Here is a 26,950-nt window from a genome sequence, read left to right on the forward strand (position 1 = left end):
CCACCGACCAAGTGTTATATTGGCCACCTCAGCTTGCCCACCACATCCCAGAAGGACAGGGACTTGCTGCCTCCTCCACTGTCTCACCTCCTCCATGGGAATCACTTGAGCGTATCCACCACCAGCTGCTCCACCTACACAGGAAAATATACAATCACATACAACTCACATTCATTTTAGAAAAAAACAATTAACCACCCTTAAAACACGCAAAGTGAAACATAAAGTGCTGGTGACACTTTTTTTCCAGTATTTGATTTATCTTAGGGGATCAATGATGCACCCAAATGATCAAGATTTCCTTAAAAGTTGCTGGCTCTTTTCAGCAGTAAAAAGAGAATTCTTGAACTGAAAGGAAAGTCTACACATGATGGCTGGCCCAGACTATCCCTAGATACTAAAGGTATCTGGCCCTCTGCTCCTGCCCAGATTTATAACACAGTCATGCACATGCAGTTGTTGGATGGAAAGGACATAGCAGCCATGAGCAAGCACTGTTTCTGAACAAAAACTTCAGGCCCTTGCCTGAGCACTCCTTCCCCACTGCCTCCTAGGGCACAGGCAACGAAGTCTGATGTAGCCTACACACAGGTTGAGTGGAAGGAGTAAAGCACTCACATGCACCAGTCTTGGCTGAGAAGCACCAAGCACCAGCAGCTTTTCCGCTGAAACCAAACTTAAACTTCAGCAAAGCAAAGTAGAGCAGATGGGGAGTGCTTGCCACCAGTCTCAGCTGAGAAATGGCAAAAAAGAGACTGCATTACTTCCTATCAGCAATGTAGACAGGTTTGAACTCTGGCTGACTCTTACCTGGCCCTCAGGTTCTTAAAAGGTTTGTAGGCAAAAAGGCAGCAGACCACAATTAGGAGGGACAACTCAGAAGAACAGAAAGAAGAGATTGAGACCTTGCCAAAAGTATGATGCAGACAGAGCTGAACCATATGCATAACTGCCAACTTCCTTAGCTTGGATATCTCAAATCAGTATGTGTGGACTCCTTCTCATGGAAGAATTAAACAGTAACAGTTAAAGACATCTTTAGAGAGTCTTCAAGCAGAGGAAGGGCTGGAAGGGTATATACTCACACAAAACTCCTCATGCAGAACTTATTCCTGTGACTTTCATTATGCTTGGGCTTTATTTACATTATCAATACATGTTAAGTACATGACCATAGATATGCCTGGGATGACGTGTGCAAGAGACCTTTATCTTTAAGGTAGAATTATCAAAAAAATACAATTTGCTACCATTCAGACAATCCACTGAGTTAGTGAAGTGAGTAAAGAACTACAAAAAGCCAAACCAAACCAAACCAAACAAAAAAACAAAACAAACAAAAAAGGCAAAACCCCCCACAATATTTCCTTTTAATCTGTAAGAGGTAATAAAGTCTGCAAATATTATGTACCTTTAACTCCAAAAGTAGGTCCTTGGGAAGGTTGCCTCAGACAAGCAAAGGAATTAATGTTAAGGTGTGCAGTAAGTGCCTGAACGAGACCAACTGTGACTGTGCTTTTCCCCTCTCCTAGGGGTGTAGGAGTTATTCTAGCAAAACAAGAAAAAAGATTAATCAAATTCTTTGTTAAAGTCAGCCTGGCTAAGGACATTGGAACTTACAGCTTTTCATTTCAATGAAGAATATTTGTATAGCAAATCTCAGTAAGATTACTTTATCTCCACAAAAATACTACCATAATGTTAGCCCCTAGCTCAAGCTGGAATGCTAATATACATGTGTCTTCTATTTAAGAAATTTACTATGATAGCAGAAAAGGAGAAGACTGTTCTGGAGTCAGAGACTCAAACCTCCACACAAAGACTCTGTTCTTGTCCCTTTAATGAAAGAACAATGACAGCTGACTTTGCAAGTAGAAAACTTTATCAGTCCTCTGTGAATGAGAGACTTCGCAGTTTAAGGGATGCTCTCCAGCATATTTTTCTAAATTTCTCTACAATGTGTATAAAAAGTCAGGAGTGTTGTTGGGCTTCTCCCTTTTTCCCCTTTTTTTTTTTTTTTTTTTTCCATCACTTACAGTATGAACACCTTGCATCTCCAAAATGCATTCAAGTGATTCATTTCAGGTACAGCATTTCCCCTTCTTACTGGCAAAAGAAGGAAGGAAGCCCCAGTCTTTTTCTGCTCATACTCATCTCACACAGCTCCTACTTTTTGGCAATGTGTAACCACTCGTATCTTTGCTGCCTTCACTACCTGCAGAGAAGTAAGTACCTTAGTGAAGCTGATGTTCAGAACTCATGTTCATTCCCAAGGAAATGCAAGTATTCACATGCATCTGAGTCAAAAAACAACCTTTATCCTGTGACCTCATCAAAACTTCATCTAGAGCATCTAGCTCTAATTAGAATTACTTCCTTTCCCAATTAGTAATTTTCCCAAGATATTCCTATCCTCATATCACAATTCATACAGCATAAAAACATCAGTAAAACTGTCAAACGCAAGGAGATGCGTAGAAGGACTTCCCACAAGCCCCCAAAACTCAGTGCACACAACAGCTGCAGTGCTAACAGCACAATTTGTATTTGCAGTACTTCCTGTTGGTGGTTACTTCTTTTTTGGAACATCAGACATCAAAATTTCACACTGGAGAGAATTCAGAGACACCATCACTAGGTTGTTCACTCAAATGCATCTCAAAACATGGTAGAAGGCTGATCTGGCATGCAGTGCCACAGGGATTCTTTACAGCTCTTAGGAAACGAGCAAAATCAAAGATGCAGCCTACTATTCAGTGAAGAAAAGGAAATCAGAATTGGCAATTGTACAGTCAGAAGGCATGTTGGTCGTTGCATGAAGAACAGTATCTACCTGTTGCAGGAGATACAATCAAGTGCCACATGACTAAAATGCTCTGGTGACCTATTCCAAAATGACTACGCAAAATTAGCCAGAAAGCACTGGGAATTTTCTATGAGAAAGACCTTTTTCCAGTGAACAGCAAGAGAAACCCACCACTGATCACAGTCTGATCACTGACCACACTGGGGAGTACAGATTCTGGACATGCTGAATCTCCAGTGCACAGATACTCTGCATGAACCACATTCCTACTAAGAATATGGCACTCTAGGAAAACCAGCCTCCACCAAAGTGGGTGTGAAAATGAAGCAGAGGAAGCTTATTTTCACCAGTGTGCCCATGCAAGCACACAATGGCTTGCAGTAGTAAATAAACCTGTCTTTGCAGACAGGACCCTGACTTCATTAAACTTGCTGGGCCTGCAATTTCAATGTGTTCCTCAGACTGACTTGTTCATTTCAATCTGCTTTTTCCCCTCTGAGAAGCCCTGAGATCCTTGGTTTTCCTGGAACTAGAGTTATTCAGATGAATATCTAAAGGCTGAACATGTCTAAAGGCAACTGTGGTAGAGGAAGAAAACCAGTACCTGGACTTCCATAAAAGGTCTACAGCACTTGGGTGGAATGCCCCAAGAAACCTCATCCACTGAAGCAGGTGGAATAGGTCAAAACCAGGATGTTGACTTATCAGTCTCTTTCTACCTAAAAATATTAGCAAAACACAAGGACTGTGCCAATCACACTATTCAATGAAGCCAGACTAGTCTGGACAATTCCTTGTCCTATCCTCAACTTCTCATCTTACATGAAACATCCTGGCAGGATACTTTTGTATCTCTGAGGCTCACTAGCAACCTGGAGACTACAGGATAAAACTGAAGAGCTAAGCAATTATTTATTAGTTTAAAGAATTACCAGAACCTCCGTTTCAAACACTAAAAAACAAATAAACAAACAAACACAAAACGCCCCCCCCCACCTGAAATTAAAAGAAATATCTATTCAATAATTTCCTTAGAAAACGTATTTTAAATATCTTCCCTTTTCTACCTGGTTTGCTTTGATCAGTTTTTATAAATAAAATAATCCACTTAAACTGCTTTGTAGACACTGAGATGTTTTTGCTGGCTACACTACTAAGCCTACTCTCTTGCAACTTAGTCACTCGCATGAGTATAAAATTACAATTGCCAACAGCTAACTTTAGCTAAATTGTGCAGTGCTGGGCTTTGACCTTATGCAAATCTAGGAAAAAAAATCTCCTTTGAAATACAGTTACTTTTTATGAACTTCATGAGACTTCTACACCGACTCGCATCATTCTTCAAATGTCTTTAGTATGTTTTCAATCTAAACACAGAAACCCCCCAACAATTTTCATCCTTAAAACTTCTTATTTTGCTACCTACCAAGCAGTCACCAGCTCCTTGGCAAAATAAATTTTCCATAACATTAGAAAGCCTTCTCTATGTGTATCAAAAAGAAGATAAGAATATGCAGACTTTTAGTTTGTTTGTGAAACCTTGTATTAGCTTACAGCGGAGCTGTTTCTGTGGGAAAGCTACATGAGGTCTCCCAAAGAGAAAATAAACAAACAGTGAGATGATACACTGCACCAGCTGTGACCTCCTCACAGTTACCCTGGCCACTGGGACTCCAGAAAGAGCTTTACTGGATATGTGACAATTCTCCTCTTTCAAATTTCCTATCTTCAAGTCATCAGAGTCAGCAGTTTCAAAGATCTTAATGAGTTCACCATCCCTGCGATCCACATGTAAACCTGTAAAACCTAGCTAAGGAGGGCAGTCAAGTAATCAAGTACCCATAAATGATCACCTCATCTACATACATCTCCCATCTGAGATGCCAAGCAGCAGAAATTAATTTCTGACAAAATAAATGTTGCAACTCCTGTCACTTCATGGAGCTGAGATTATGACAACGTTGCAGCGGCATCCTCAAAATGGAACTGGAGCTTTCAGATGCAAATGCACAGTGATGACTGTGAAGCTAAAATGACTGAACAAAGCCTGCACAGAGTGAGGAATACACAACTACAAACCCTCAAAAGCTGATGAAGATCCATCCAAGACAATCCCAATCAGGAGCTGTGCAATGACACGATGAATACATGGCAAACTGTCTCAGCCACGACTTTGCTTTAGTCTGTCAGGTGTTTCAGTGCATCAATGGTATTTCTCCAACTTACTCTTCCCTGTATACATCCTTTTTTTTTTGGCTACCTTTTTTCTTTTGTTTTCTTTTGTTTAAGCACCTTGAAGCCCAAGAAATACAGTGAACAAAAATGCAATCCAATATGCACAATACTGTACAGTTAGAAGTAAAATGCAATTCCAAATCTGAAAATTCAGTCCTGAAGATGTTTACTATAGTACAACTTGTACAAGCATTAAGTTAGTATTTATTTCTCCCCATTTCTTACACTGTTAATGCTAAGTGAAAAGTACTGATTTTTAATTTTCCAGTGTTCAAAATCCAACAAACTTCTTACTACAAGCAGCACTATATTTCATAATTTTTCCACAATATGTTACTTCCAGCTTGCATTTTTGAAGTGAGCAAGTGTTCAAAATTAACTGGTAAAAGCCACAGCACTGGAACATTTAAAAGCAAAATGTTGGAACACACATGGAGTTGAACAAATTTTAGGTGTAGTTTCATATTGTGTTTATGAAGACACTATCTACGTACTTGAATGAATGATTAAGTTACCCTAAGCACCAAACTTAGCTACTAGGTCATGGACAAGCATTGTTCATTTGCATGCTCAGACTGCAGTGAATGGGGAGCAGCTTGAGTTAGCACATCCCACAACATAGTTTTTTTCCAGCACACTAAAAGCCTCTGTAGAGGCTTTTGATGCCCAGGAGCTAATAACTCCATGATAATTTGTGCCTTTGACCCCAAGGTGTCTTTAATTGCAAGCACTATAACAAATCACACATAAACAAAACAAAGCAGTAAGAATGAAAGAAAGTGAACAGAATTTTCTACACAGAAGAAAATGAAAAAGCTATTAAGAAATTACACCTTCACCCTATTTTGGGGTGACAGGATCTGTAAATTGAACTGCAATTTTTCAGCATAAAAAGTATGTATTGCATGAGGCATTTAGGCATATATGTGTGCATTGAGAAAGAGCAAATAAGCTTTCCAGTTAGTAGCAACGTCTAAAAAAGTCATAAATACAGCTATCCTTAGAGATAAAAAGGTCTGTCAGGTTGCATTTTGCTATTCAGAACAACAATTCTGGGCTCTAGCATATCAGGAACTAGAAAAGCATTTGCAGCAAATGTTCATAATTCCTAGTCATCATGAAATATTTAACCCAATTGTGGAACTACAGGCATAAATGTCACTGGCTGGATCATTGATGGATGTTGGAGACTTTGCAGCATGTTGAATTCACAAGACACGCTTTTCATTCTCTTCACATATGAAAAGTTCACGTCAGACATAATAAATGTTTCCATCAGACCAAATGCCCTGAAGTATAAGCATATATACCATATATGTTTCCTCTGAAGCACTGAAAACTTATTCTGAAGACCTATACTGCATCATTCTAAAAGAATTTCTAAACTTTGGTTATTGTGAACAAACATAATGATTCAGATGGCAGGTTTTGGTTGACCTTGGCTTGGCAGGGAGCCAATGAAGAAGATAACCCAATATATTCTTTTACTCTCCAATATCCACACTGGAGTGATACTCAGTTTACATTGTTCTGAACATTTCCCCACCAGATGTCGATCCCTACTTAAAATCATTGTCTGCTACAGTCCAGTCAGCAAACTGGAACAGCTGAGAACGCATAAACACAAGTTACATATTTATATTTTCCATGTACAATATTTCAAAGTTAAAGTTTGAGGTCTCTAAGAGAATTTTCCCACTATTGCAGCCACTCTGCCCAGGCAGTCCCAGCACAACAGATGTGGATTTTTACTCACTCCACAACATGCAGTGACTTCAGAGAGTTACAAATAGCAACATATTGCATAATCAAATTCATCAGGTACCAAACCCAGCCATTGGATTTGTGAAACATGGTTTGGTCTTTATGCACGTTATATAAATGTAAGAAGATAGTTTTCTATTTGTTGTCAACCTTTCACCTTGCTAGCCAAAACTTCCCCATTTCTTCCACTTGTATATACACTTTTTCCTGAGCCAACTAAACAGCATCCACACAAACGCTTGAGATACCTTCCTTGAAGACAACTGTGAGGCAAAGCAGTGTGAAGAAACATAAGCACTAGTGCATACAAACTCACAGAACTAAAATCCACCTGAGTGGGGCTTTCCCTCATGTTTTCTACCATCTCCAGATATTTAATGATTTCTATGACCGTTCTATTCAGCTTTGTAACTTGCCTGCCACGGCTTTGTAACAGCATCAGGTCTACCATCAGCACCTTCTCAGAAATCCAGGTTGTCCACAAAGGAAGGTACTAAAGCATTTACAAAACACTACTCTGTGAAATTGCTAGATCCAGGCAGGTAGAAAAAGACTTCTCCTTCTGGATCAGACCAAAGGCATATTTTAAACCTGACTAGTTTTACTTACAGAAAAGCAGCCACACAGATTAATTAAAAATATAAGAAGCAATTTAAATATTAATGAAAAACTTCATGTTTGTTCACAATTAGAGGTTTCCACTTAGCAAACCAGGTAGATGAAAAGAAGTTGCATCACTGAGTGCAGAAAAAGCCTGTAAGCTTTTCAGAAGAGAGCAACATAATTCCTGCTGAGCAAAGCATCTGCTATAATCGTGGGAACAGAGAGCAGGATAAGCCTGCCTGGAGCCATGTCTACATTTCAGAGAAAAAAACATGTCTTTTTGAACTTCGTAATCTGTTCTGCAATAAAAGAAGTATTTATTGTTAATATCAACAGATTAGCGAGCAGCTTCTGGTAAAGTTTGTTTATAAACAGCCACAATACACACAGATTTAAATATTCAAGTAAAACATTTAAAAATCTGATAAAGCAGTAAGAAAAAATAACATTTAAGGAGCTTAGAACAAATGATCATACTTCAATTTAGTAAGAACCATTTGAAAGAAAAGTTGTGTCACTTCAAAAAAATTTCAGAAATGGCTCACTGTCAGAAAAGAACAACATAAAGATGAAGACATTCGGTGTTCTTATTTGTGCAGTGTATTAAAAAAGTGTAAGCTGCATGTTTATATTAGTATGAGTGGAAAGGGTGGACATTAATGTCATTACTGTGCATTCTTACCCAGCAACTAGAACATAGTTTCCATCTGGTTGATTCTTTAACCTTTCCAGCAGGGACAAACGTACTTTGGCTTTGGTTTGGCCATAGATCTCAATTTCATCTGTAAGCAATCCTATCTCCTTGGCAAGTACATCAACAGCTTTTGGACTCTGCGCTCGGGAAATCTCAATATCACTGGAAAAGAAAACAAATAGGAGCCAGGAGATTTCTCTCAGCTTAGGTGGTCGACAACAAAGCACAAAACAACAGCAAATACTCCAACAATAGGGTTATTGTAATCAGCTTTTCAGTCCTCTCTCACATTTTATTAACCTAACCTAAATATTAGCTAACACCTAATATAACATTGGAAATCATGTGCAGCGTTCATTAATTGTTACAATTTCAGAGTTCTCTCTTTTAATCAGATTCCAAATATTACATAATGCTTTCCTATCAAACTAGAGACATGTCTGCTGGATGCTCAGCCATGTCCCACTAGAATGGATGTTTCTGTTTTTGTTTTTCTTCTCCTCCCTCTCAATATATTTCAGCACTTACACTTTACTAAAACCCACATACATTCCTTAAGCAACAGTCACATAAAACACATTAGTTAAATGTGATGCTTGTGCTTGTAGCACCTTTCATCAGAGGGAACTCCCAAGCAGGCTACACCTCGCTATTCCCCATGAAGGCACCAAGGGAAACAAGGAATTTGAAGATAACTCAGGCACTCTAAAAACACAGTTACATGGAAAATGGCCCCACAGGTTAAGGCACAGGGCTCAGGCCAGGGGGAGCCTACGAACTGTTTCAGCAAGGACCACAAGTGGCAGCTGTGGCAAGAGACCAAGCACAGAACAAGCATGCATAGAAGAATGAATTACCCGAGGGGAGATGGCTGTATGCTGGCAGACACTGTTGTATCTGCAGTTCCTGACCTAGACTACCTGGGGTCTTTGCACTTCATACTTCTTTGTGGATTTTTCATTTGTGAGCTTGACCAAGTTGCCCCTTATGTCCAGGTAAGAGTTTGACAGCTCTAAGATCCCGCAGCGGTAAAGTTCAGGAACTGGTACATAAGATGTGAGGACTTGTCCCCTTTGGCTTTGAATTGCTCACAACACCACAAATCCAACTTAAAAAAATGACCATGTGATTAATTACTTTCAACCTATCAAGGCTAAATTCCTCCCTACATTTTCAGTTGATCACAATATTTTTAAGATAGAACCTGGCAATGGCATCAAAGTGAATGTCCTGAACTTTCAAACAGTCTGCAGGACCTCAAATATCCACAGATGAACAAAGAACTACTGCCAGATTTCAGCTCTGCATGTGGACTTCAGCTGTTCTGCGTCCATCAGCAAATGATCAGTTTGTGCCAACTCAATTGCTTGCAATTCTTTGAGGATATCCTAAACTGGGACCATCATTCAACTCTAATTCTCAGGTATTCCACTTTTGCACCCTGCAGCAATTAAATGAAACCCAGAAGTCACCCATCCAGACACTGACATAATCGAGTACTACAGAACAACAAGCTACTCCAACACTGCACTCAATAGCTGGGTTGCAGAACATTTCATTGCATATACTAACCTGGAATCTTACTTTCAGGGACATCTTTACCTATCCTTTTGCATGGAGGGATATGCCTTTGGCTTTTTTATGCATTACTTCAAACACAATTAGCCATAAATACATATCAAGAACACAAGATGGAGCGGCTTACAAACATCTCATAACAAAGAATATTTTAAGTTTTCATTCAAAATTCTTATATAAAAATTTGATACCCAGAAAAATACATGTAAGTTGATGACAGTCCAATCCCTTAAAGAGAAAGCAAGGAAAATTTGTAGGGTGACTGTTCTTCTATTAAAGGAAAATGTATTTGGCAAGGAGAAAAAGATGTAGACTAGTATGACAGAAAGTTCAACTGCCTTCTGCCTTTTTCTTTTTCCCCCTATGAATAAATATATCAGCCTCTTCACTAAAAGGCAGAAGCTGTTATTTCAAATTTCAGGCCAGACTATCAAGACTCTCTGCAGCGATCTCAGCTCTGCCTATTTCCCTCATCTGCTGGGCCACAAACATCTCCCTTTTGTCATTCTAGAAGAAATAGTGAGTAGAATTCCTGGCAAGAAGTTCTCTGAAGAACCTTCAAGGAAACTAGACCTTTAACAACTTAGAAACCCTTTAATGACAGATTGCACACTGATACACACAATCAAGTGATCAAAAGCATAATTTCAGAATGAACTGACGTTTATATCTTATATTACTAGGGCTAAACAACACATACAAAATGTTTATGTCTAGTCTATTATTTCTGGTAAAGGCATTTTCTAGAACACAGGAAATTAAAGATTTTATTATAACTAGCATTTGGAAGCCTACATCAGCAGCTAGCTCTCTTAGTTTGACAATATATTCTTTATATTAGAAATATCAGAATTATTCAGTAAGTTGCTTTATTCAATATTGCTGGAAATGTGCAACACTGTTTCTTCTGCATGAACAAACTTTGTTAACCAAAAAGTCATAATTTGCAAAATATGGGAAAACTTAAAAGATGGGGATGGCTCTACATCTACTTAGCCTGTGTGCTGGCTTTTTTTTTTTTTTTTTTTTTAATGGATGTTTATAAGAAATCTTTCATTCCATTTCCAGAATTTTTGGAAATACTTCAATTAACGCTCAGATCTCTCAAAAATCATAAAGTGCATGTTCTTAGTTTTAATGCTCAAGCAGCTTTGCCTCATTTTCAATGAAAACTCCATCTGTTTCCAAATAACATGGTGTATTCCACATAACATGGTGTATTATTGTAAGATTACATTTATTGGAGGATATTTTTCCATATGATGAGTTATTTTACTTTTCAAAGAAAAAAAAAGACATAAAGCTATAAAGTTATTAAATAAATGGAAGTCCTATTATCAGTTATATTAAATGCCATCACATATTATTTATGTAAATATTTATGTACTAAACACAGAAAGTCACTGAGGGTGTTGGGAATACTTTTCTGAGTTATTCATTATCACACATACGACATTACAATTGTGTCCATTCCCATGAAACTGTTGTAATCAAGGTGCTTTAAAAAGAAAACCTTTCGTTACAGCTTTCAAAAACCACAGCAGTGGGATTTAGAATTACAGAACCACAGAATGGTTGAAGGTTGAAAGGGACCATTGGAGGTCATTTGGTCCAACCTTCCTGCTCAAGAAGGGGCATCTAGAGCCAGTTTCCCAGTACCATGTCCAGATGAATTTTTAATAGGTCCAAGGATGGAGACTTCACAACCTCCCCGAGGAAACCTGTGCCAGTGCTCGGTCATCCTCACAGTAAAGAAGTGTCTCCTGATGTTCAGACCTTTGTTTGAGTTTGTGGCCATTGCCTCTGGCCCTGTCACTGGGCACCACTGAGAAAAGCGTCTGTCCTCTTTGTACCCTTGTATCTATATACGCTGTCTACACATTTCTAAGATATCCTTGAGCCTTATCCAGGCTGAGCAGTCCCAGCTTTCTCTGCATTTATTCCTCCACAGGTCCCTTCATCATCTACATGGCACAGAAATGAGCATATAAATAAGCACACAAAAATTTCAAAGCTTTTCTAAATGGAAGACTCTCACTTCAAGTCCTTGGTTCCTCTCTCCACCACCCAGCATGCCCAGCACACAGCAAAGCCCTTCAGCACAGGGCTCAGGCTGCTATACATGTCAGAGGTGTCAGCAACTCTGCCAAGGCAGATCAAAAATGCCTGCAGGCTGGACATGGGCCTTGGGAGGTGAATGAGAGGAACTGATTGAAAAGGTTCTGGCTAGAAGAACAAATACACTTCCTGCTTTTCCCATCTACACAGGAATTTAAAAGTCTAGTGCAGAAGAAAGTATTTCTATTGAGGGAAGTGAATAAATACAAGATCAAACGCTATTGAAATCACTGGCTTTTATCTAGATCGATTAGCACCTTCCTACATTAGGGCTTAGCAATTAGAAGCTTCTTGTATTTTGTATTTCTGTTGACATTACACAAGGTTTCACCTCCCTCCCTCAATGAAACCTTCCAGCTTTAGTTCTTCCTTAAATAAATCTTGGCTTCACTGTACACATTAAAAGTAAAAATTGACAAGAAACAGGAGGACATGTTCACAGCAAGGCATACAAGACAGCATAACACATGGCCCATAGATTCAGATTTAAAAATATTTAGACATGATGCCACATTTTACACTTAGCTACTATTTTTTTTTCTTTCAATTTGAAAAAAAAAACCCAAACACTTATTACCTGGGCACTGGGGAGAGGGGCTGCAATTTCAAGCAGCGGAGGTTCCACTTCCTGTGCTGCTGGGACTGGATCCATCGCTCTGTGTTTTTTACCATGTTCTGTTTTTAAACAAGCAAAGAGCACACACCAGCTGCATCAGAAAGGCTGAACACTAACTTCAAAAGATCTCAAGAGTATGTCGAAATAACTTTTATGGCAAGGGCTAACAAAAACCCAAACTTAAAATTCTTTCCATTTCATGGTTGTAGGGTGAAAGAATAAACAACCACTGCACTATTATTGTCCTGTTTTTTGTCCACATTTTAAAGAGAGACAAGACCATTAAAATACAGCAGTGGTAGAGAAAAGTCTCTAATCAGGAGAGACATTTGGAAGTTTTATTCTGGTAAAATGGAGAATTACTATTATTCTCTCACACCTTAAAAATAATGGAAGATATTAATTGTCCACTGACTGACTCATGCTGCTTCCACTTAAAACAATGAACTTTGTGCACTCTCTATCCATCATGCCACACAAAAATGTGTGCAGATATAATTAACCTTCACTGTCCTATCCAGAGTAAGTAAGATAAGTCTATTGATACAAGCGCTTCTGCCAAGCTTTGCTGTAATCATCAGAATTATGGCACATTTTATTTTCAATTTCAATTTACCTTTCTCTAACAAAGCCTAACAGGCATAACTCACCCTAACTGATTAAGAGTTGCTAACAAAATAGAAGGCAGGTCAGATGTTCCAAAAAGCAAAATGAAAATTAAAACCTAAACTGCAGAAGCACTGCTAAACTCATGGAAATGGCAACAAATTTACAATGTCTGAAGTTTTACTCACCTGCATCCTCATTGCTATTGCAAGGGACCCAACAGCGTTTTCAGCAGTATGGTTGTTTTGCTGACCATAGTTGGGTTTCTCTGCAAAATAAAAATATCACACCAATAACTCACAAAGTTTTTGTGCAGTGCATGCATGTGCATTTGAAGTCTATGCCCAAACAAAAGAAGTTCTGAATGCTGACTTGAAATTTCACAATGTCACCAACAAAATTATACATGGCTTCTTTAATACTTCAGTGAAATCACCCGGGAGGGTGGATATAGTGCAAAAAACCAGAGAGAAACTGTATGCTCTGAAGCATATTATGCAAACACACATATACATATGACAAAGCATGTACATACTTGAAAAAGAAAACTATGAAACACAGAGATTAATTCCAGGATGTAACTAATTGCTTTTGGAAAAAACAAATGAAGAAACAAAAAACCCAAAACACTGTTCCCCAAATATAAAAACACCAACACCACAAAAAAACACAAAAACAAACAAACAAAAAAAGCCAGACAGCTGCGAGGATTTGAACAACTACATATATTTCTAAACTGAATGCCTAAATGAGTATTGTGAAGATTGTTCTTTCCCACACATAAAGCAAGAGAAAACAATGAATTTATCACAGAATACTAAATAGGATTATTAACCAAAGAGATTTATGACTTGAAACAAAAATAATCAAAATCTTTTGAGCAGCAAATGTTAGCTTCATTAGTTTAACATTAAAAGTAGGTATTCTGAAGTGTCTACACAATTTATAGTGACTTCAATTTCAGATAGTTACAATTGTTTCTAGTGGTAATATATCATATGATAATCATATATTAGCTACCCTAACTTAATACATTATTTTGTCATCTTCCTGTAATCCTTCTTTTGGCTTCTTCTGTTGCTGCTTATTGACTTGTTATCAAGATGAAACCTCTCCAAAATTCACATCCTACTCTCTGTGGGCATATCAAGGCCCCAGTCACATTCTGGAGGGCGTAAACCTAACTGTAATAAAAAAATAACAACTGTGTGCTGACAGCTTTAACCTTTCCCCCACAGGAGAACCAAACTGCAAACCCTGACCCGGGTCAAGCTCTCACTCAACTCATCCCATCTGTACTGATTATAAAATGCTCACATTGCCTTGCACAATTACCCTTTCCAACAAGGGTCCAGGCACTGAAACCTCAGGCTGGAGCCAGAGCAGGAGGCAGAGGTGTGCAGAGGACCCAGCCCAGAACCCCACCACACCACACTGACTCCATCCCATTCTCTCACACCCATCACAGAGAGAGCACAAGACCCTTTCTGCATTCACCCTCAGCCTCATTCTGTATCCTTTGTAATCTTTCCTCACACTTTCCTGCCAGCAGGCATCTGGACGTCAGTGGCAAAGCTAACAGTGAAGGTGACAGTCCTGACATTAAACTAATTAAGAAAGTGTCTGAAAAATCCTTCTATTTGTATTAACAGTTGGCATTTAAATAAATAAATAAATAAATAAATAAATAAAAATCTTCTAGAGAGGCTCAATTTTAGACACAGACAGAAGAGTTTTACTGGAACAGTCTATCAGAGTCATAAATTGACTGCTGTTGCTTTGAGACCAGCCTGGGAGAGCTGCCAAAGAGACAAATGAAGTAGGAAGAATGAAGTTTTAAATCCCCTTTCAGACATCTGTGCTTTACAGAAACATTTTGACTTTTTATGTTATTTGGCTTAATATGACTTCTTTATCAGGGCAGAGCTAGCATATGTGTAAATACATATCAGAATTAGACATTTCCCTTCAACAAACCACTTCTGTCAGGCTGCCTATTCTACACACTCACCCCACAAACAACTAGCAAGGCTTTTAAAGGGGTGAAGATGAAGCTAGAGGTGAAAGTCATGCACACATAAGCTAGCAAGACAATCACAGGATTGCAACAGCCCTCTTAGGATAAATTTTCCAGATGGGAGCTGGAATAGCACTCTCTGCTTTGGACTGTGGCCAGAAGATCAGCTGAACTGCAGACACTGCGCTCCCTCCTCTGACTCACCCCAATGGTACAGATGGGTGAGAGATGCTGCCATGCACTACCTGTCTGCTCAGGAAGAGGTGGGGAAATGGCTGAATTTCCCTCTAACATACTTAAACCATATGAGCTTAAGCTTCCAACTGACCCCAAGGGAGCTGAACACCAAGTCCCAAACAATAATTTGGGTATCTTTAAGTTTTGTTCAGAAACTTGATTTTCATGTCTGCACATACACATTTAAAGTTATTTTCCTGTAAGACACTACCAGCACTCAATACCAAAATCATTAGTGCAGCAGATTTAAGAGACTGCACTGATGGAAATTGTAGAACATATTAAAATTGTGATAAGTCAAAACCCTTGACCAGTTAAAAAAAAAAAAAAACAAACAACACTTGAAAAACAATTCTTTCACTTTGGAGAAAGCACTTTTAGCTCTGCTCCCTTGGCTTCTGTCATTACAGCTGCCCGATCCATCTATGTCCTTGCAACTTTTGTGTGCTTTTAAAATATGAGTGTTTTAGACTACATGAATACCTCCATAAGATAGAAATATAGCCACCATCTAGCAAGACTAAAAGGTATTTCATGGCCATTGCTGCTTTCAGACTCCATATTGCTCCTGTGACCTCACAGATGTTAAGTTGGACATTTCTAAAGCAAGAAAAAACCATAACAATTTCCAAGCACTTCAGCCATAAACTAAAAGAAGAGAGTCAGTTGAAAGTCTCAGTTGTTTTTCCTAGGTCAACAACTGCTCCACAATAGGCTTTCAATAAATATCTTGCAATTAAACTAAGTGCATTCTTCCTGTCAAAACCACCTGTGTTTCAAGTACCTCTCTAGTAAAGTCTTCAGGCCAGCATTTTTTAAATCTGCAAAAAAGCATTTCTGCTATTCCTTTGGAGTTTCTCCAAGATTCTGACCATCTCAAAGGCATAACCAGAAAGACGGATGGACATTTGTTACAGCAGTTCCATTTAATTTATCTTGCTAAAAGTCTCATGCTGCCTTTCCAAAGAAATGCTGCACTTAGCACAGCCTCCTCTTGCAACTTAAAAAATGCCAAGAAATCTACATGTTTATACCAAATTTGACTTTTCCTACCTTAAGAACAAATGTTGCTGTGATAAGTGAACACCACGTAAATGTTTTGATGCAGTTTTCCTAAAAGCACTTTTTCAGGGAAGGGAAACACTACTATTATCTGTGGTTCTACAGAGCAACTAAGGCATGAAGATACTTAAGTCTCAAGACATGGAATGCAGTTATACAGCATAACTTTGGTTTATAAGTTTTGGCTTACCCCTGTCCTGTCTCCAAAGACCTGCACCTTTACCCCAAGTCCAACACCCAAGAGGTTCCTGCTTAGAAGCATTAAAATGAGGATGAGCCATTCCTTTAATGTATTTTTTATAGGTGCTACTGCTATACCACGATTTCCTCTCTTCTCTTCCCCTTTCTTTTTCTTCCACATTCCTCTTTCACATAAAAATGTTATACTAGCAGGTTGAACACCTGCTAAAGAGACCTGTGCTCCAAGCCCTGCCCCACACATACTTAACAACTACATCCAATAATCACTACGTAAAATAAGTGGGCATTAAAGGCGTAAGTAGTCTCCTAACCACTAGGCTAGGAAAAAGAAAATATGAATTATTTTTTGAAGACTTGTGCAGCACCAGCAAGTTATAAGGCTTAGTACCCACTGCTGAGATCCTTATTAGGATCAGAGCAGTGTTCAGTGAGGTGGAAAACAAATGCCTTCACTTCAGATAATTCAGTTGAACAATTGAGACAATGGCCCAGACCTCCCAGACTCGCAATGTGTGTTCAAGCCAAGAGGATATCACAAAAGATTAGGAAAGGAACATCTTGCTAAGGTAGTGTTTTGCATGGGAACAGCAGCTACTCTATTATGAGCCTGATCTTGCATTTGCTCAGCACAGAATGTTTGCTTAATTTCTCCTTAGGGAATATCCCTAGTTTAAGAACCATACAACTAGTTTTGTTTGGCCTTATGCCCATTTCTCCGGTTTGTATCAATAGATGTCAATAAGCACACTTGTGACAGATTAACCAGTCACACTACCCATAGACTTCCTTATTTTCATATTTATTTGCAGCATAATGACATCTAGAAACTGAACAGTCAAATTCATATAAATATTAAAAAATCTAGAAAATACATAGATTTTCACAGGACTTCAAGGACTTTTACAGGAAATGCAATTCTAGCAGTAGAGTAGAATAACTTCTGGGAAACTTAATTTTATTCCTAATAAAATTCTGTGGTATTTTTCAACTGAGAAAGTAATATATATAAACTCCCTCCCAAACCAGTCAAGGGAGGAGAAAAGAGGGTAATCCAAACTTTTTTTGTAGCAGTAATTACTCCAAGTGATATTCTGTGTGTTCTTTGCTACACATGATTTCTCTGCTTCTCATGCACCATTCTCTGCACACAGCTTTACAGCACTTTGCAGTTGGTATTTTTGCCCCTCTTTTCTTCTGTTGCAGGTGAATCCACAGAAGTCACTGGATTGTGATTCTAAAAAAAAGACCCCACTAAATAATAGCTCATGTGATGATCCAGAAATCTTCCCTTTGAATTCTTTGAATTCATAGGTTTCTTAACAATCCTGGCACAAAGAATCTGCTCCAGCCTTTCTTCCCCCACCTGACTCCTTTTTCCTTTTCATACATCAGAGATGTATATACATCCCCTGTACACAAACACCCACTTTTAAAGGCCCTCTCCCAAAGACATGATGGCTTTTAACCACATGGCACTGTCACCAACATGCCACACCCTTATCTCAAAGACATGCTAGACATCAATTTGGAGCACTGTTATTTTTAACACTTCTTACCTGAGAGCAAGTCAGGAGAACAACTGATAACGGTGGTTCCAGGCTTTATCCAGCTCACAGGAATATCAGGAGGTTTTCTACTGCCAACCACCACCACATCCACATGATGAAGCTGCAGTCAACCCAAAACACCCCCCCAGAAACAAAATGAGCAACTCATGTTAGAAATACATTTTTGAATATGCATTTGATAATATTCAGAGTTATAGAGCAATAGTCTTTTGAGCAAAGTATTTGCAGACAACAACAAAATCCCAGCTGATGGCAACAAAATCCAAATTGATGAAATTTAAGAATAATGGCCTTTAAAATGAAGTCAGGTAAATAAATTGTGAAATCAGGCAAGTGGGTTCAGAGTCAGGAGCAATATTAAGTAATGCAGATTGCATATTTTAAAAGAAAAACCCCATCATTGTCTAAAGTCCTGACCAATAAGATAACTTGGAGAGACTTAAGAAAGAGAAGGGTTGAAAGACAGTAAATAGGCAATTATAAAGAGTACAATCGGATTATCTGCAATAGAAAACCAGGCCAGCTGACAGGGAATGCAAGATGACCTGATCTGCAAACATAAATGCCTTTGAAGAATACCAATTAAAACATCTTTTTTCCTCCTCAGTTCATATGTTTGCTAATCAGTGCCTCTGATTTAGTTCAGCAGCCTGACAGATGTGGGAGCAAATATGGTTACTACAAAAATTCTTATAATCAAAGACATAAGTATGTCTTCCTTTTCTCCTTCCTTTGAAACATGGGCCTGCTTTGGAATCAACATGAGATAAGGGACAGCACCAGAGACAGATGTATAAAGATCCAGTAAAAAAGCAAAATATGGGTACAGTACTGCATCAAGGCTGAATGTGAAAATTATTTTAGAGATGCAATGATTTGGGGAATGTTTTGAAAAATGGAAATTAATACCAAGTGTCACAAGCTTAGCAAACCCCTCTGAATTGATTTGAGACTGAAAAGCATTCCAGCTTCTTTTTTGGCCAAAAGTGCTCTGACGCAACCCTGTCCAACACTGTTGCCAAAAATGAACAGCTACAAATCCTGTATGGACAGCAGGTTTTTGGCACATCTAGGAAAGGAGAAGAGCATAACTGGGGCAGAAAAAGCAGAAAGCTAAAAAAGCTCTGTCTTCTCCTCAGAGGACACAAAGGATGGCCTAACGCTCCTTAGAGATCCACATGCGGAAAGTGTGGGAGAAGTTTTACTTCCTTGACAAATGTCTAATGCCATGAGCTGATTCAGGCTTCACTCAGAAGTCCTGAAACACTTCTATGATTGCTTGCAAACATTCAGTCTCAATAGTCATTCAGCCTTTGCCAAATGGCTTACACTCCTACCTCTGGTGTGCATATCAACTTACATGACACTCCTAGAAGGCCACATAAGTCATAATGCTTGACCAGCATCAGGCCACATCATACTGAGAAATCTGCAAGCAAATTTGGATAAAAAGATGCTGCAATGTCTTCCATACCAAGAATACTATGCCAAAGACACAGTTTCCCCTGCAAAAGGAGGTAGTCTCTGCCTTAAGTCAACATCATCAACACAGAGAAAAATGATGATTATTCACAGTTAAACAAACTCAGCCTTTTTCTTTTCTTTTCTTTTTTTTTTTTTTTTTTTAAGAAAATATTATTCATATTCTAGCAGTTATAATTCATATACTCATAGTCAGGTATGTCTTCTCAGGCAAAGCCTATGGGACAAAGACTAAAAGCTTTGCATGCCACTTCACATTGTGAAACTATGAACCATTTGAGAGCTGTATGCAACAAGTAATATTTTTGACAAATGTTCAGCCAGAATACTTATGACAGAATTGATCCAATGTAACTACAGTGCCAGAAAACAACTGACCTGACCAAACATTAATCTTTATGACTACCAACCATAATGTTAAAAAATGTTCTTAACCACTGAACATAATAAATTTTTTTAGCCAACATTAACACTAGTTTTGGCTAGCTAACACTAGTTTTGGGATGGCTAACGTGGCACATCCCATCAACGTATCAGAAGACCATCTGAATCTTTCATCTCATTGCCCTGACCCATCTTCTCCATGAAAAAAGTTGTATTGCACAGCAGTGAACAGTTGCACTATGGACTCAACACACACTGATCGAAGAGCCTTCCCCATCAAGATTTCCTTTCCCTTAATTTCACAGAGAAAGTAAAGGTAAAAAGGCACAGTTAAATCCCTAACTCTCCCTATAAGAAAGTATTTTATGTGCAACTATTGAAAAAGTTCCTGAAGAGTGATTAAAGCATATATGACACTTTATAGGTTATTTTTTCCCTGTAAGTATTAAAAAAAAAAAAGAAATTATACCCAGAAATGTGTTTGACAGAGAGTGAGACCATTGAAAGTAAAATTGTTGTCTATAGAATTATGGGTGTCCTTGGAAGAGATTTGTGAACTCCATTTTGGTTTCACTTGCAGGAAGCCCATGTCTTCCCTGTTTTTTTTAACTCTCTTGCCATAACTTAGGTTTTTGACTGCCTGTAAATCATTAAAGCAAGCTTGAAGACTTAGGAGGCATGTGCAGACTTATCTTCCACATCAGAAACAAATCACCGGTGTTACAGATGGAAAAGACCTACAATGAAATCATCACATTCAACCTCCCTAGCAAATGCACCACAAGTCCCAGGACAGAGGACACATCTGACAGCAACCAGATGCTACAGACAGCTGTAGCCAGATGGCTGAGGAGATATTCATGAAGGGAAATATGCAAGCACAGGGTGACTGAATGCCTGGTGCTCCCTGGACAATAGGGCTGTGTCCCACCAGGCAGGAAAGAGTGAGGAGCATCATGCCAAATCACCCTTAATACATTAGGCAACAGGCTGAAGACAAAGTAAGTTAATAATTCAGTAGTATCCTTCCTTCTTCCTGGCAAATGTTTTTTTTTAGTTGGGAAGAGCTGTGCCAATAAATAATCTGAAAGCTTACCTCATAACAAAATATGACTCTCTCCACCAAGATTTAAGTAGAAGCAGATTAAGAAGCACCACCCATTCCCAAGACAGAGCACCAAATGTTAAAACAACAATACAGACTTTCCAGCCAAGAATTTAATGATAATGGTACAAAGTAGCTGTACATTCCAGATAACTGAAAACCCATTTTGCCATGAAACCTGCATGAAAATTGCATTTCCCCACAGTTAAAACTGACCACCACAAAAGGCATTTTTAAATACATGATCAAAGAAGAAAAAAAAAATTTGAAATAAATATTTGCAATATAAAAGTCCTTAATTTCCTGGATCTGAAGCTAGGCCAGCTAAAATACAAGAGATGGGATGAGGAATAGGAACCTGACTCAAAGTTTTTTCACAATTGTCCTTATGAAAACACATCAGTTTACAGATCAGGTTCCACTTAGATCACAGCAAATCTAATTACTTTCTGAAATCTTGAAAACGTTATGTCACTGGTTAGTTTTGGGTATTTTTTGCACAAAGGCATGTTCCCCTTAAGTGTGTTCTTCCAGCTCCATCTCTATCTCAGGAAGCTGAAGCTATGGTCTCTCAGTCACTGGCAACCCATAGGGAAAACTATGCCTAGTCTGCTCCAATCCATCCCATCCTGGAGATGGTCCTCATGGATGAGATGCAGCAGGCAGCCACCATCTCCCTTATACCATCTTCTTGCCCAGACAGTGACAGCCCTTCCCCTGCCACATCAGCCTGGATGTACCTGTCCTACAGTGTGTGAGACCATGATGCTTGCTTTAGCAGCTGTTCCTCTATCTCACAAGCAGGGAGATAAATTTCTAATTGTGAGGGGCAGATACGATGCACATAAAATGCTGAAAAAGAAATACTTCATCCACAGCATCGTCATTAGAAACTCACACAGTTTCCCTCTCCTCTTATGGGATCAGTTCTCATGCTCTTCCATGCCCACTTGTGTCCAACAGTATAAAATGTAATTTTCTGCCAGTAGCAAGACACTTGATCAAATAAAGACAGCAAAAACAGGACAGTAAATAATTAAGAGATGCCTAACAGTTTGAAGCTGAAGTATTGGCCCTAAGGAAAAGCAGACAGTGGCCAAAAGAGGTTCTCACCAAATCTGAAAAATGAACTTTTCATTCATGCACTTCAGCTAAACCACTCACTCTCCTACTTTTCAACTTGGCTTTTCTAAACATTTTTTCCCTTTCTAAGCATACCTAGGCAGATTGATTTTCAGTTCTTTTACAACAAAATTGTAGGACAGCAGCTTCTTTCAAACCACCAAAATGTGGTTCACATGCAGATTATCTGTTTAAGATCATGTTGAAATTAGAGGTGACTGAACTTAGATGACCAAACTGAAATTCTATTTCCTCATAGGTACTAAGTATTAAGCATTTTTTGGAAAAAGAAATTTAATCTGCATTTTTCAATTCAAATCTATTTGCAAAGCTCCTTTCAAACTAGGAATATAGCAAAATTCCAACATAATAAAGTATTAAGTACATCAGTTCTCATTCTTTGTGAGAATGAGTTGACTTTTGGCTGTCATTTAATAACAGGACTACCAGGCAAAATGTTCCTGCAAATATGTCAGTAAGTCATTCGTAAAGCACTCTGCAATAATTGTACTTTGAAAAGTTATCTACACAAAGCTTACCAGAATAATAACATCTTACTTATTTCCACCAAAATGCTTGTCTTTATCTCTTAATTCAGTATTGATTTTATATCCAATATATCAATGCAAAAAGAACAGCAATTCTTCCCGGCAACCATGCACATCTGCATGCACCAGAACCTTCTGAAATATACTGCTTTCTTTCATTTGTGATTTTATTTGAAACCCTGGGAAACTCAAGACTGTTGAAGGACATGGCTCAGCTGTGACATGATTATAATTTTTTATAGCTAAAGTCAAGTAAACCCAAAATGGGACAAAAAAGAAACAGTAATGATCTGTTCACCTTAGTAAAATATCAAGCACAGAGGGAAAAGAACATGCAAAGTGTGTCCATTATTCATGCAGGTCAAAGCAAGGAAGCTGAGATGTAATAATCCTCATTTTATTCCCTTTTCCTGCCATAGGACAGAAAAGACTTGCTTTAAAGAAGCACACTAAGTCATATGGCACATAGCATTATTCTGTTTGTAGCTCTATATTGTTAGACTTTTTCTAAGGTTGACTAAACCACACCTTCCTCTTAATAAAAGGAGCAATGACAAGTCCATAGCAATACAGAGTCTGATTCAAAAAAACCCTACGATTTTAGTGTTTCTAAACTAGAATTTCTAAAGAAAAGGTTTCTTGTTCCACTACCCTTTAAAAGGAAGAACAAATCAGCAGAGCTCGTCCAAGGCAAGGTGGTATCTGCTTGAGAAAGGCATTACATCATTAGGTTTGGGATTAGTGCTTCAGTGCAAATGGGCCAGGCCAATGGATTAAAGCAGATAAAGTACACCTATCTCTAAGCTTAACTTTCCCTTTCCTTGTAGATACTGCAAAACAAATGCATCTCAATGAACCTCTTAGTGTTCATTTCTCACTTTATAAGTGAAGTTATGCTACCATGGGTTATACTTCCAACCAACACCACAGAGACTGTTACTGGGGAGGTATCACATTCAGAAGAAGGTATAAAGCCACGTCTAAAGTTTAAATATTATGCAGTAAAAACAAGACATGAATTAATTCTTCTGAGTCTTGGGAAAACCTCAACATCAACTAGCACATTTTCATACTTAGAATTCAAATAAAAAGCTCAAGACAAGAAACCTTTCGATCTGCTAAACTGTTTTTACTTAATGAGCATTTCAAATGAGCGAGAAAAAACAAATTTGTACCATCATCTATAATCATGTTATTTAACAACATTGTACTTCAAATACAGGTTGCCACAAGAGAGTGGTGCCTTGTTGTCAGCCTCTGGAAACACGAAGCAGGACAGTTTTCCCTGCACACATTACATTTTATCTAGGAGCTAGAGTTAACTATAACAGATTTACATCCAGCCAGGGTCAGCAGCGCTCTGGGGGTAACTAGTGACATGACATTCCAAGCTTACATATGAGGAAGATAAGTTTTCCCTGAGCTCTGCTTATTACTCCCTCCAGGAAAAGCCAAAACTCCTTTATTGCGAATAAAATGCAATAAATGCACTTGGAAAGACTGATGTGCAACGCCTCAAACTGCCTTCTGCTTAGGCCTCCTATTCTGTTTCCCGTCAGTGACCTGCTGTGAGAAGTAAGCTACAGGGAATACTGAAAAGCAAAGTATGACTATGGGAAAGCATTTGGGTAGAAGGAAACAGATCTCTTTCTTCAGCATATCAACAGCACTGCACAAGCAGCTCTGGTCCAAGCCTTTTGTGGTGAGTCAGTGGAAACACCTCCAGCCACCCTGTGACCCGTCCTATCCCGTCCAAAGCAGCCCTCTAGCACAACCCTAAGCAATGAGAAATAATTAAAGCATAAGAGATAGCTAGTATTAAGTTCACAGTGCTCCCATCTCTGCGAAAGGCACATGTCCCCCAAGCGCTGCCAGTCACTTAAAGCACAGAGCTTGGAACAAGCGCCTGACAAAAACATCCGCAGCTGTGAAAACACAGGTCTGCCAGAGAACTTTCTAACTAATGCAGCTGCTTAAAACTTCCTTCCTCCCGCTGTCCTTGCCTTCAACACCCAGAGGTTGGACGCTGCATCACTTTGCATTGGCTGCCACCTTGTGGCAGATGCCATCAAATGCAACAATAGCGTTGTCCCTCCCACCGCACCCCTAGAGCCGCTTCCAACCAGCCCCTGAAATACATGTGCCTCTTCTACAGATAATGCCGGAACCGCTCTGCACAGGACTAAAGGACAACACATTCCCAGCTGCATTACTCTATGGAATCTAGGGCTAAGGGACAAACTGGGAAGTTTCAGAGGAAGTCAGACCAACTTTCAAGTCATTGCTAAATGCTCTGCAAAAAACAACCAGGAAGACCATTCAAATTAAATCCTTCAAATTAAGACTCTGGATCCTTTTACAGTTCTTTTTGAAGATAAAGACTGCTATCCTCTTTGTCACAAAAGAGGCAGCATTTGCAAACCTTTAAGACAAACTCAGTGAAAGTAATTTCATACAGATGAATACATCACGGGACGAGAAGAAAGCAGGCATCTTTCTCTAGCACCAAGGTAAAGAAAAAGAGAAACCTAAAATGCTTCTTTTAAACTGTAACACTGAATTATTTATCTTACAGCTAATAGTATAAATTAATGAAGTTGTAGCAGCTGCTGCTCCATATTTAATATTTGACACTGGTGAGGCCACACCTTGAGCACTGTGTTCAGTTCTATGCCTCTCACAGCAAGAAAGACATTGAGTTGCTGGAGCATGTCGAAGTGAAGGGCAACAAATCTCGTGGAGGGTCTGGAGAATAAGTCCTCTTGAGGAGATTTCCTCATAGGACTGAGGAAACTGATTGTTTAGTTTGGAGAAGAAGAGGCTGAGCTCTCTACAGCAGATGAGGCTCTCTGTTCTCTACAGCTACATTAAAGGAGGTTGTAGGGAGGTGGGTGCTGGCCAAGTAAATGATGGGACTACAGGAAATGGCCTAAAGTTACATCAGGGGATGTTCAGAGTAGATAGTAGGAAGAATTTCTTTATTGAGAGAGTAGTCAGGTGCTGGAACTGGCTGCCCATGAAGGTGGTGGAGTGATCACCCCCAGAGGTGTTTAAAAACAGTGTTGATGAGACACTTCAGGACATGCTGTCCTGGGCATGGTATTACATTATTTTGGTTGCTTGGTTGGCTTTTGTTTTTTGTTTTGGGTGGGGAATCTTGACGGTTGGACACAATGATCTTAGAGGTAATTTCCAACCGTGACACTTCTGTGTGTGTGATTCTGGTAGAGATCCCTGTTTGCCTGAGCACCATTTCTAAGCAAGCAGCAAAGGAGAAGGGAAAAAATCCTAACCCACATTGGCCACCACTGAGTTCCAGTGCCACCCGGGAAACAGCCATGAGGGGGAGCAGTGCCACAGGGGCCTCTATCTGGGATGCCTGGACACCAGGGATGCTGCGTGACCCCCGGGCATGGTGCAAAGAGGAGAGCACCCACCTTGGCCTGCAGCTGAGGGTCTCTCCACTGGCAGCTCAGGGTGGCTGCTCCCTTCCTCTGCAGCAAGGACTGCAGGGCAGCCCCCAGCGCCCCAACAGCTCCCACCAGCAGCACCGTCTTCCCACCTGTGTGACACAAAGAAAGTTGTTGTCCTGCCCTCGCCGCAGCGGTATCAGCACCAGGATCTGTCAGGCTGCAGACCTGGAGCACGGGAACTCCCTGTCTTTACCAGGCCACCCGCTACCAGAGCCCTCCAGAAGGGCCAGGAGAGCAGCAGCTGGGGCATCACAGGTTACTCTTTCAGAGCACATGTGGTAAAAAACCCACAGGTTTTAAGTTGTTTCCCAGAGACTCTCTGGTTCTAGTAGGCACATACTGCTCTTCTGGTTCTCTGGTATTTTATTTGCACAGATCTTTTCATTCGTATTTGTTACAAATTACTTTTGACCTCCTGTTTACAGTTCTGCTACAGAAATCCTTGTCTCTAACATGATCAATTACTATCAGGGAGACTACTTCAGAGACACTGCCTTAAACTAACAGTGCTGTCACATGCCATGAAGCCACTTGTTTAAATTTGCCATTTCAATGTTAGCATTTACACAATACAACCCAAACCACAAGATTCACTCCACACTTACTTACAGGCAGACCTGGATTTCTCCAAATGTAGACAATAATCAAGATTGCCAAGTGAAATCCCTAAAGTGATGTTTGTATTTTTGGTTTAGAAGACTCAGATGTCTCCGGTGACTCCAGTGAGATTA

The 26,950-nt window shown here is 39.3% G+C and overlaps 1 protein-coding gene across 1 annotated transcript in view; it reads right to left on the reverse strand.

Moving 5' to 3' along the window:
• Positions 1–26,950, reverse strand: part of MTHFD1L (methylenetetrahydrofolate dehydrogenase (NADP+ dependent) 1 like) — a 147,613-nt gene that overhangs the window by 112,198 nt on the left and 8,465 nt on the right. Inside the window, exons 6-12 of the mRNA XM_008496933.2 lie at positions 26,184–26,308; positions 18,094–18,205; positions 13,209–13,288; positions 12,376–12,473; positions 8,091–8,264; positions 1,412–1,548; positions 88–134 (exon numbers count right to left, since the gene is read on the reverse strand). Of these exons, the coding sequence (XP_008495155.1) occupies positions 88–134; positions 1,412–1,548; positions 8,091–8,264; positions 12,376–12,473; positions 13,209–13,288; positions 18,094–18,205; positions 26,184–26,308 (773 nt within the window). The remainder of the gene's footprint in view (positions 1–87; positions 135–1,411; positions 1,549–8,090; positions 8,265–12,375; positions 12,474–13,208; positions 13,289–18,093; positions 18,206–26,183; positions 26,309–26,950) is intronic.

The sequence above is a fragment of the Calypte anna genome, chromosome 3 (genome assembly GCF_003957555.1).
Source record: "Calypte anna isolate BGI_N300 chromosome 3, bCalAnn1_v1.p, whole genome shotgun sequence".
Lineage (NCBI taxonomy): Eukaryota > Metazoa > Chordata > Aves > Apodiformes > Trochilidae > Calypte > Calypte anna.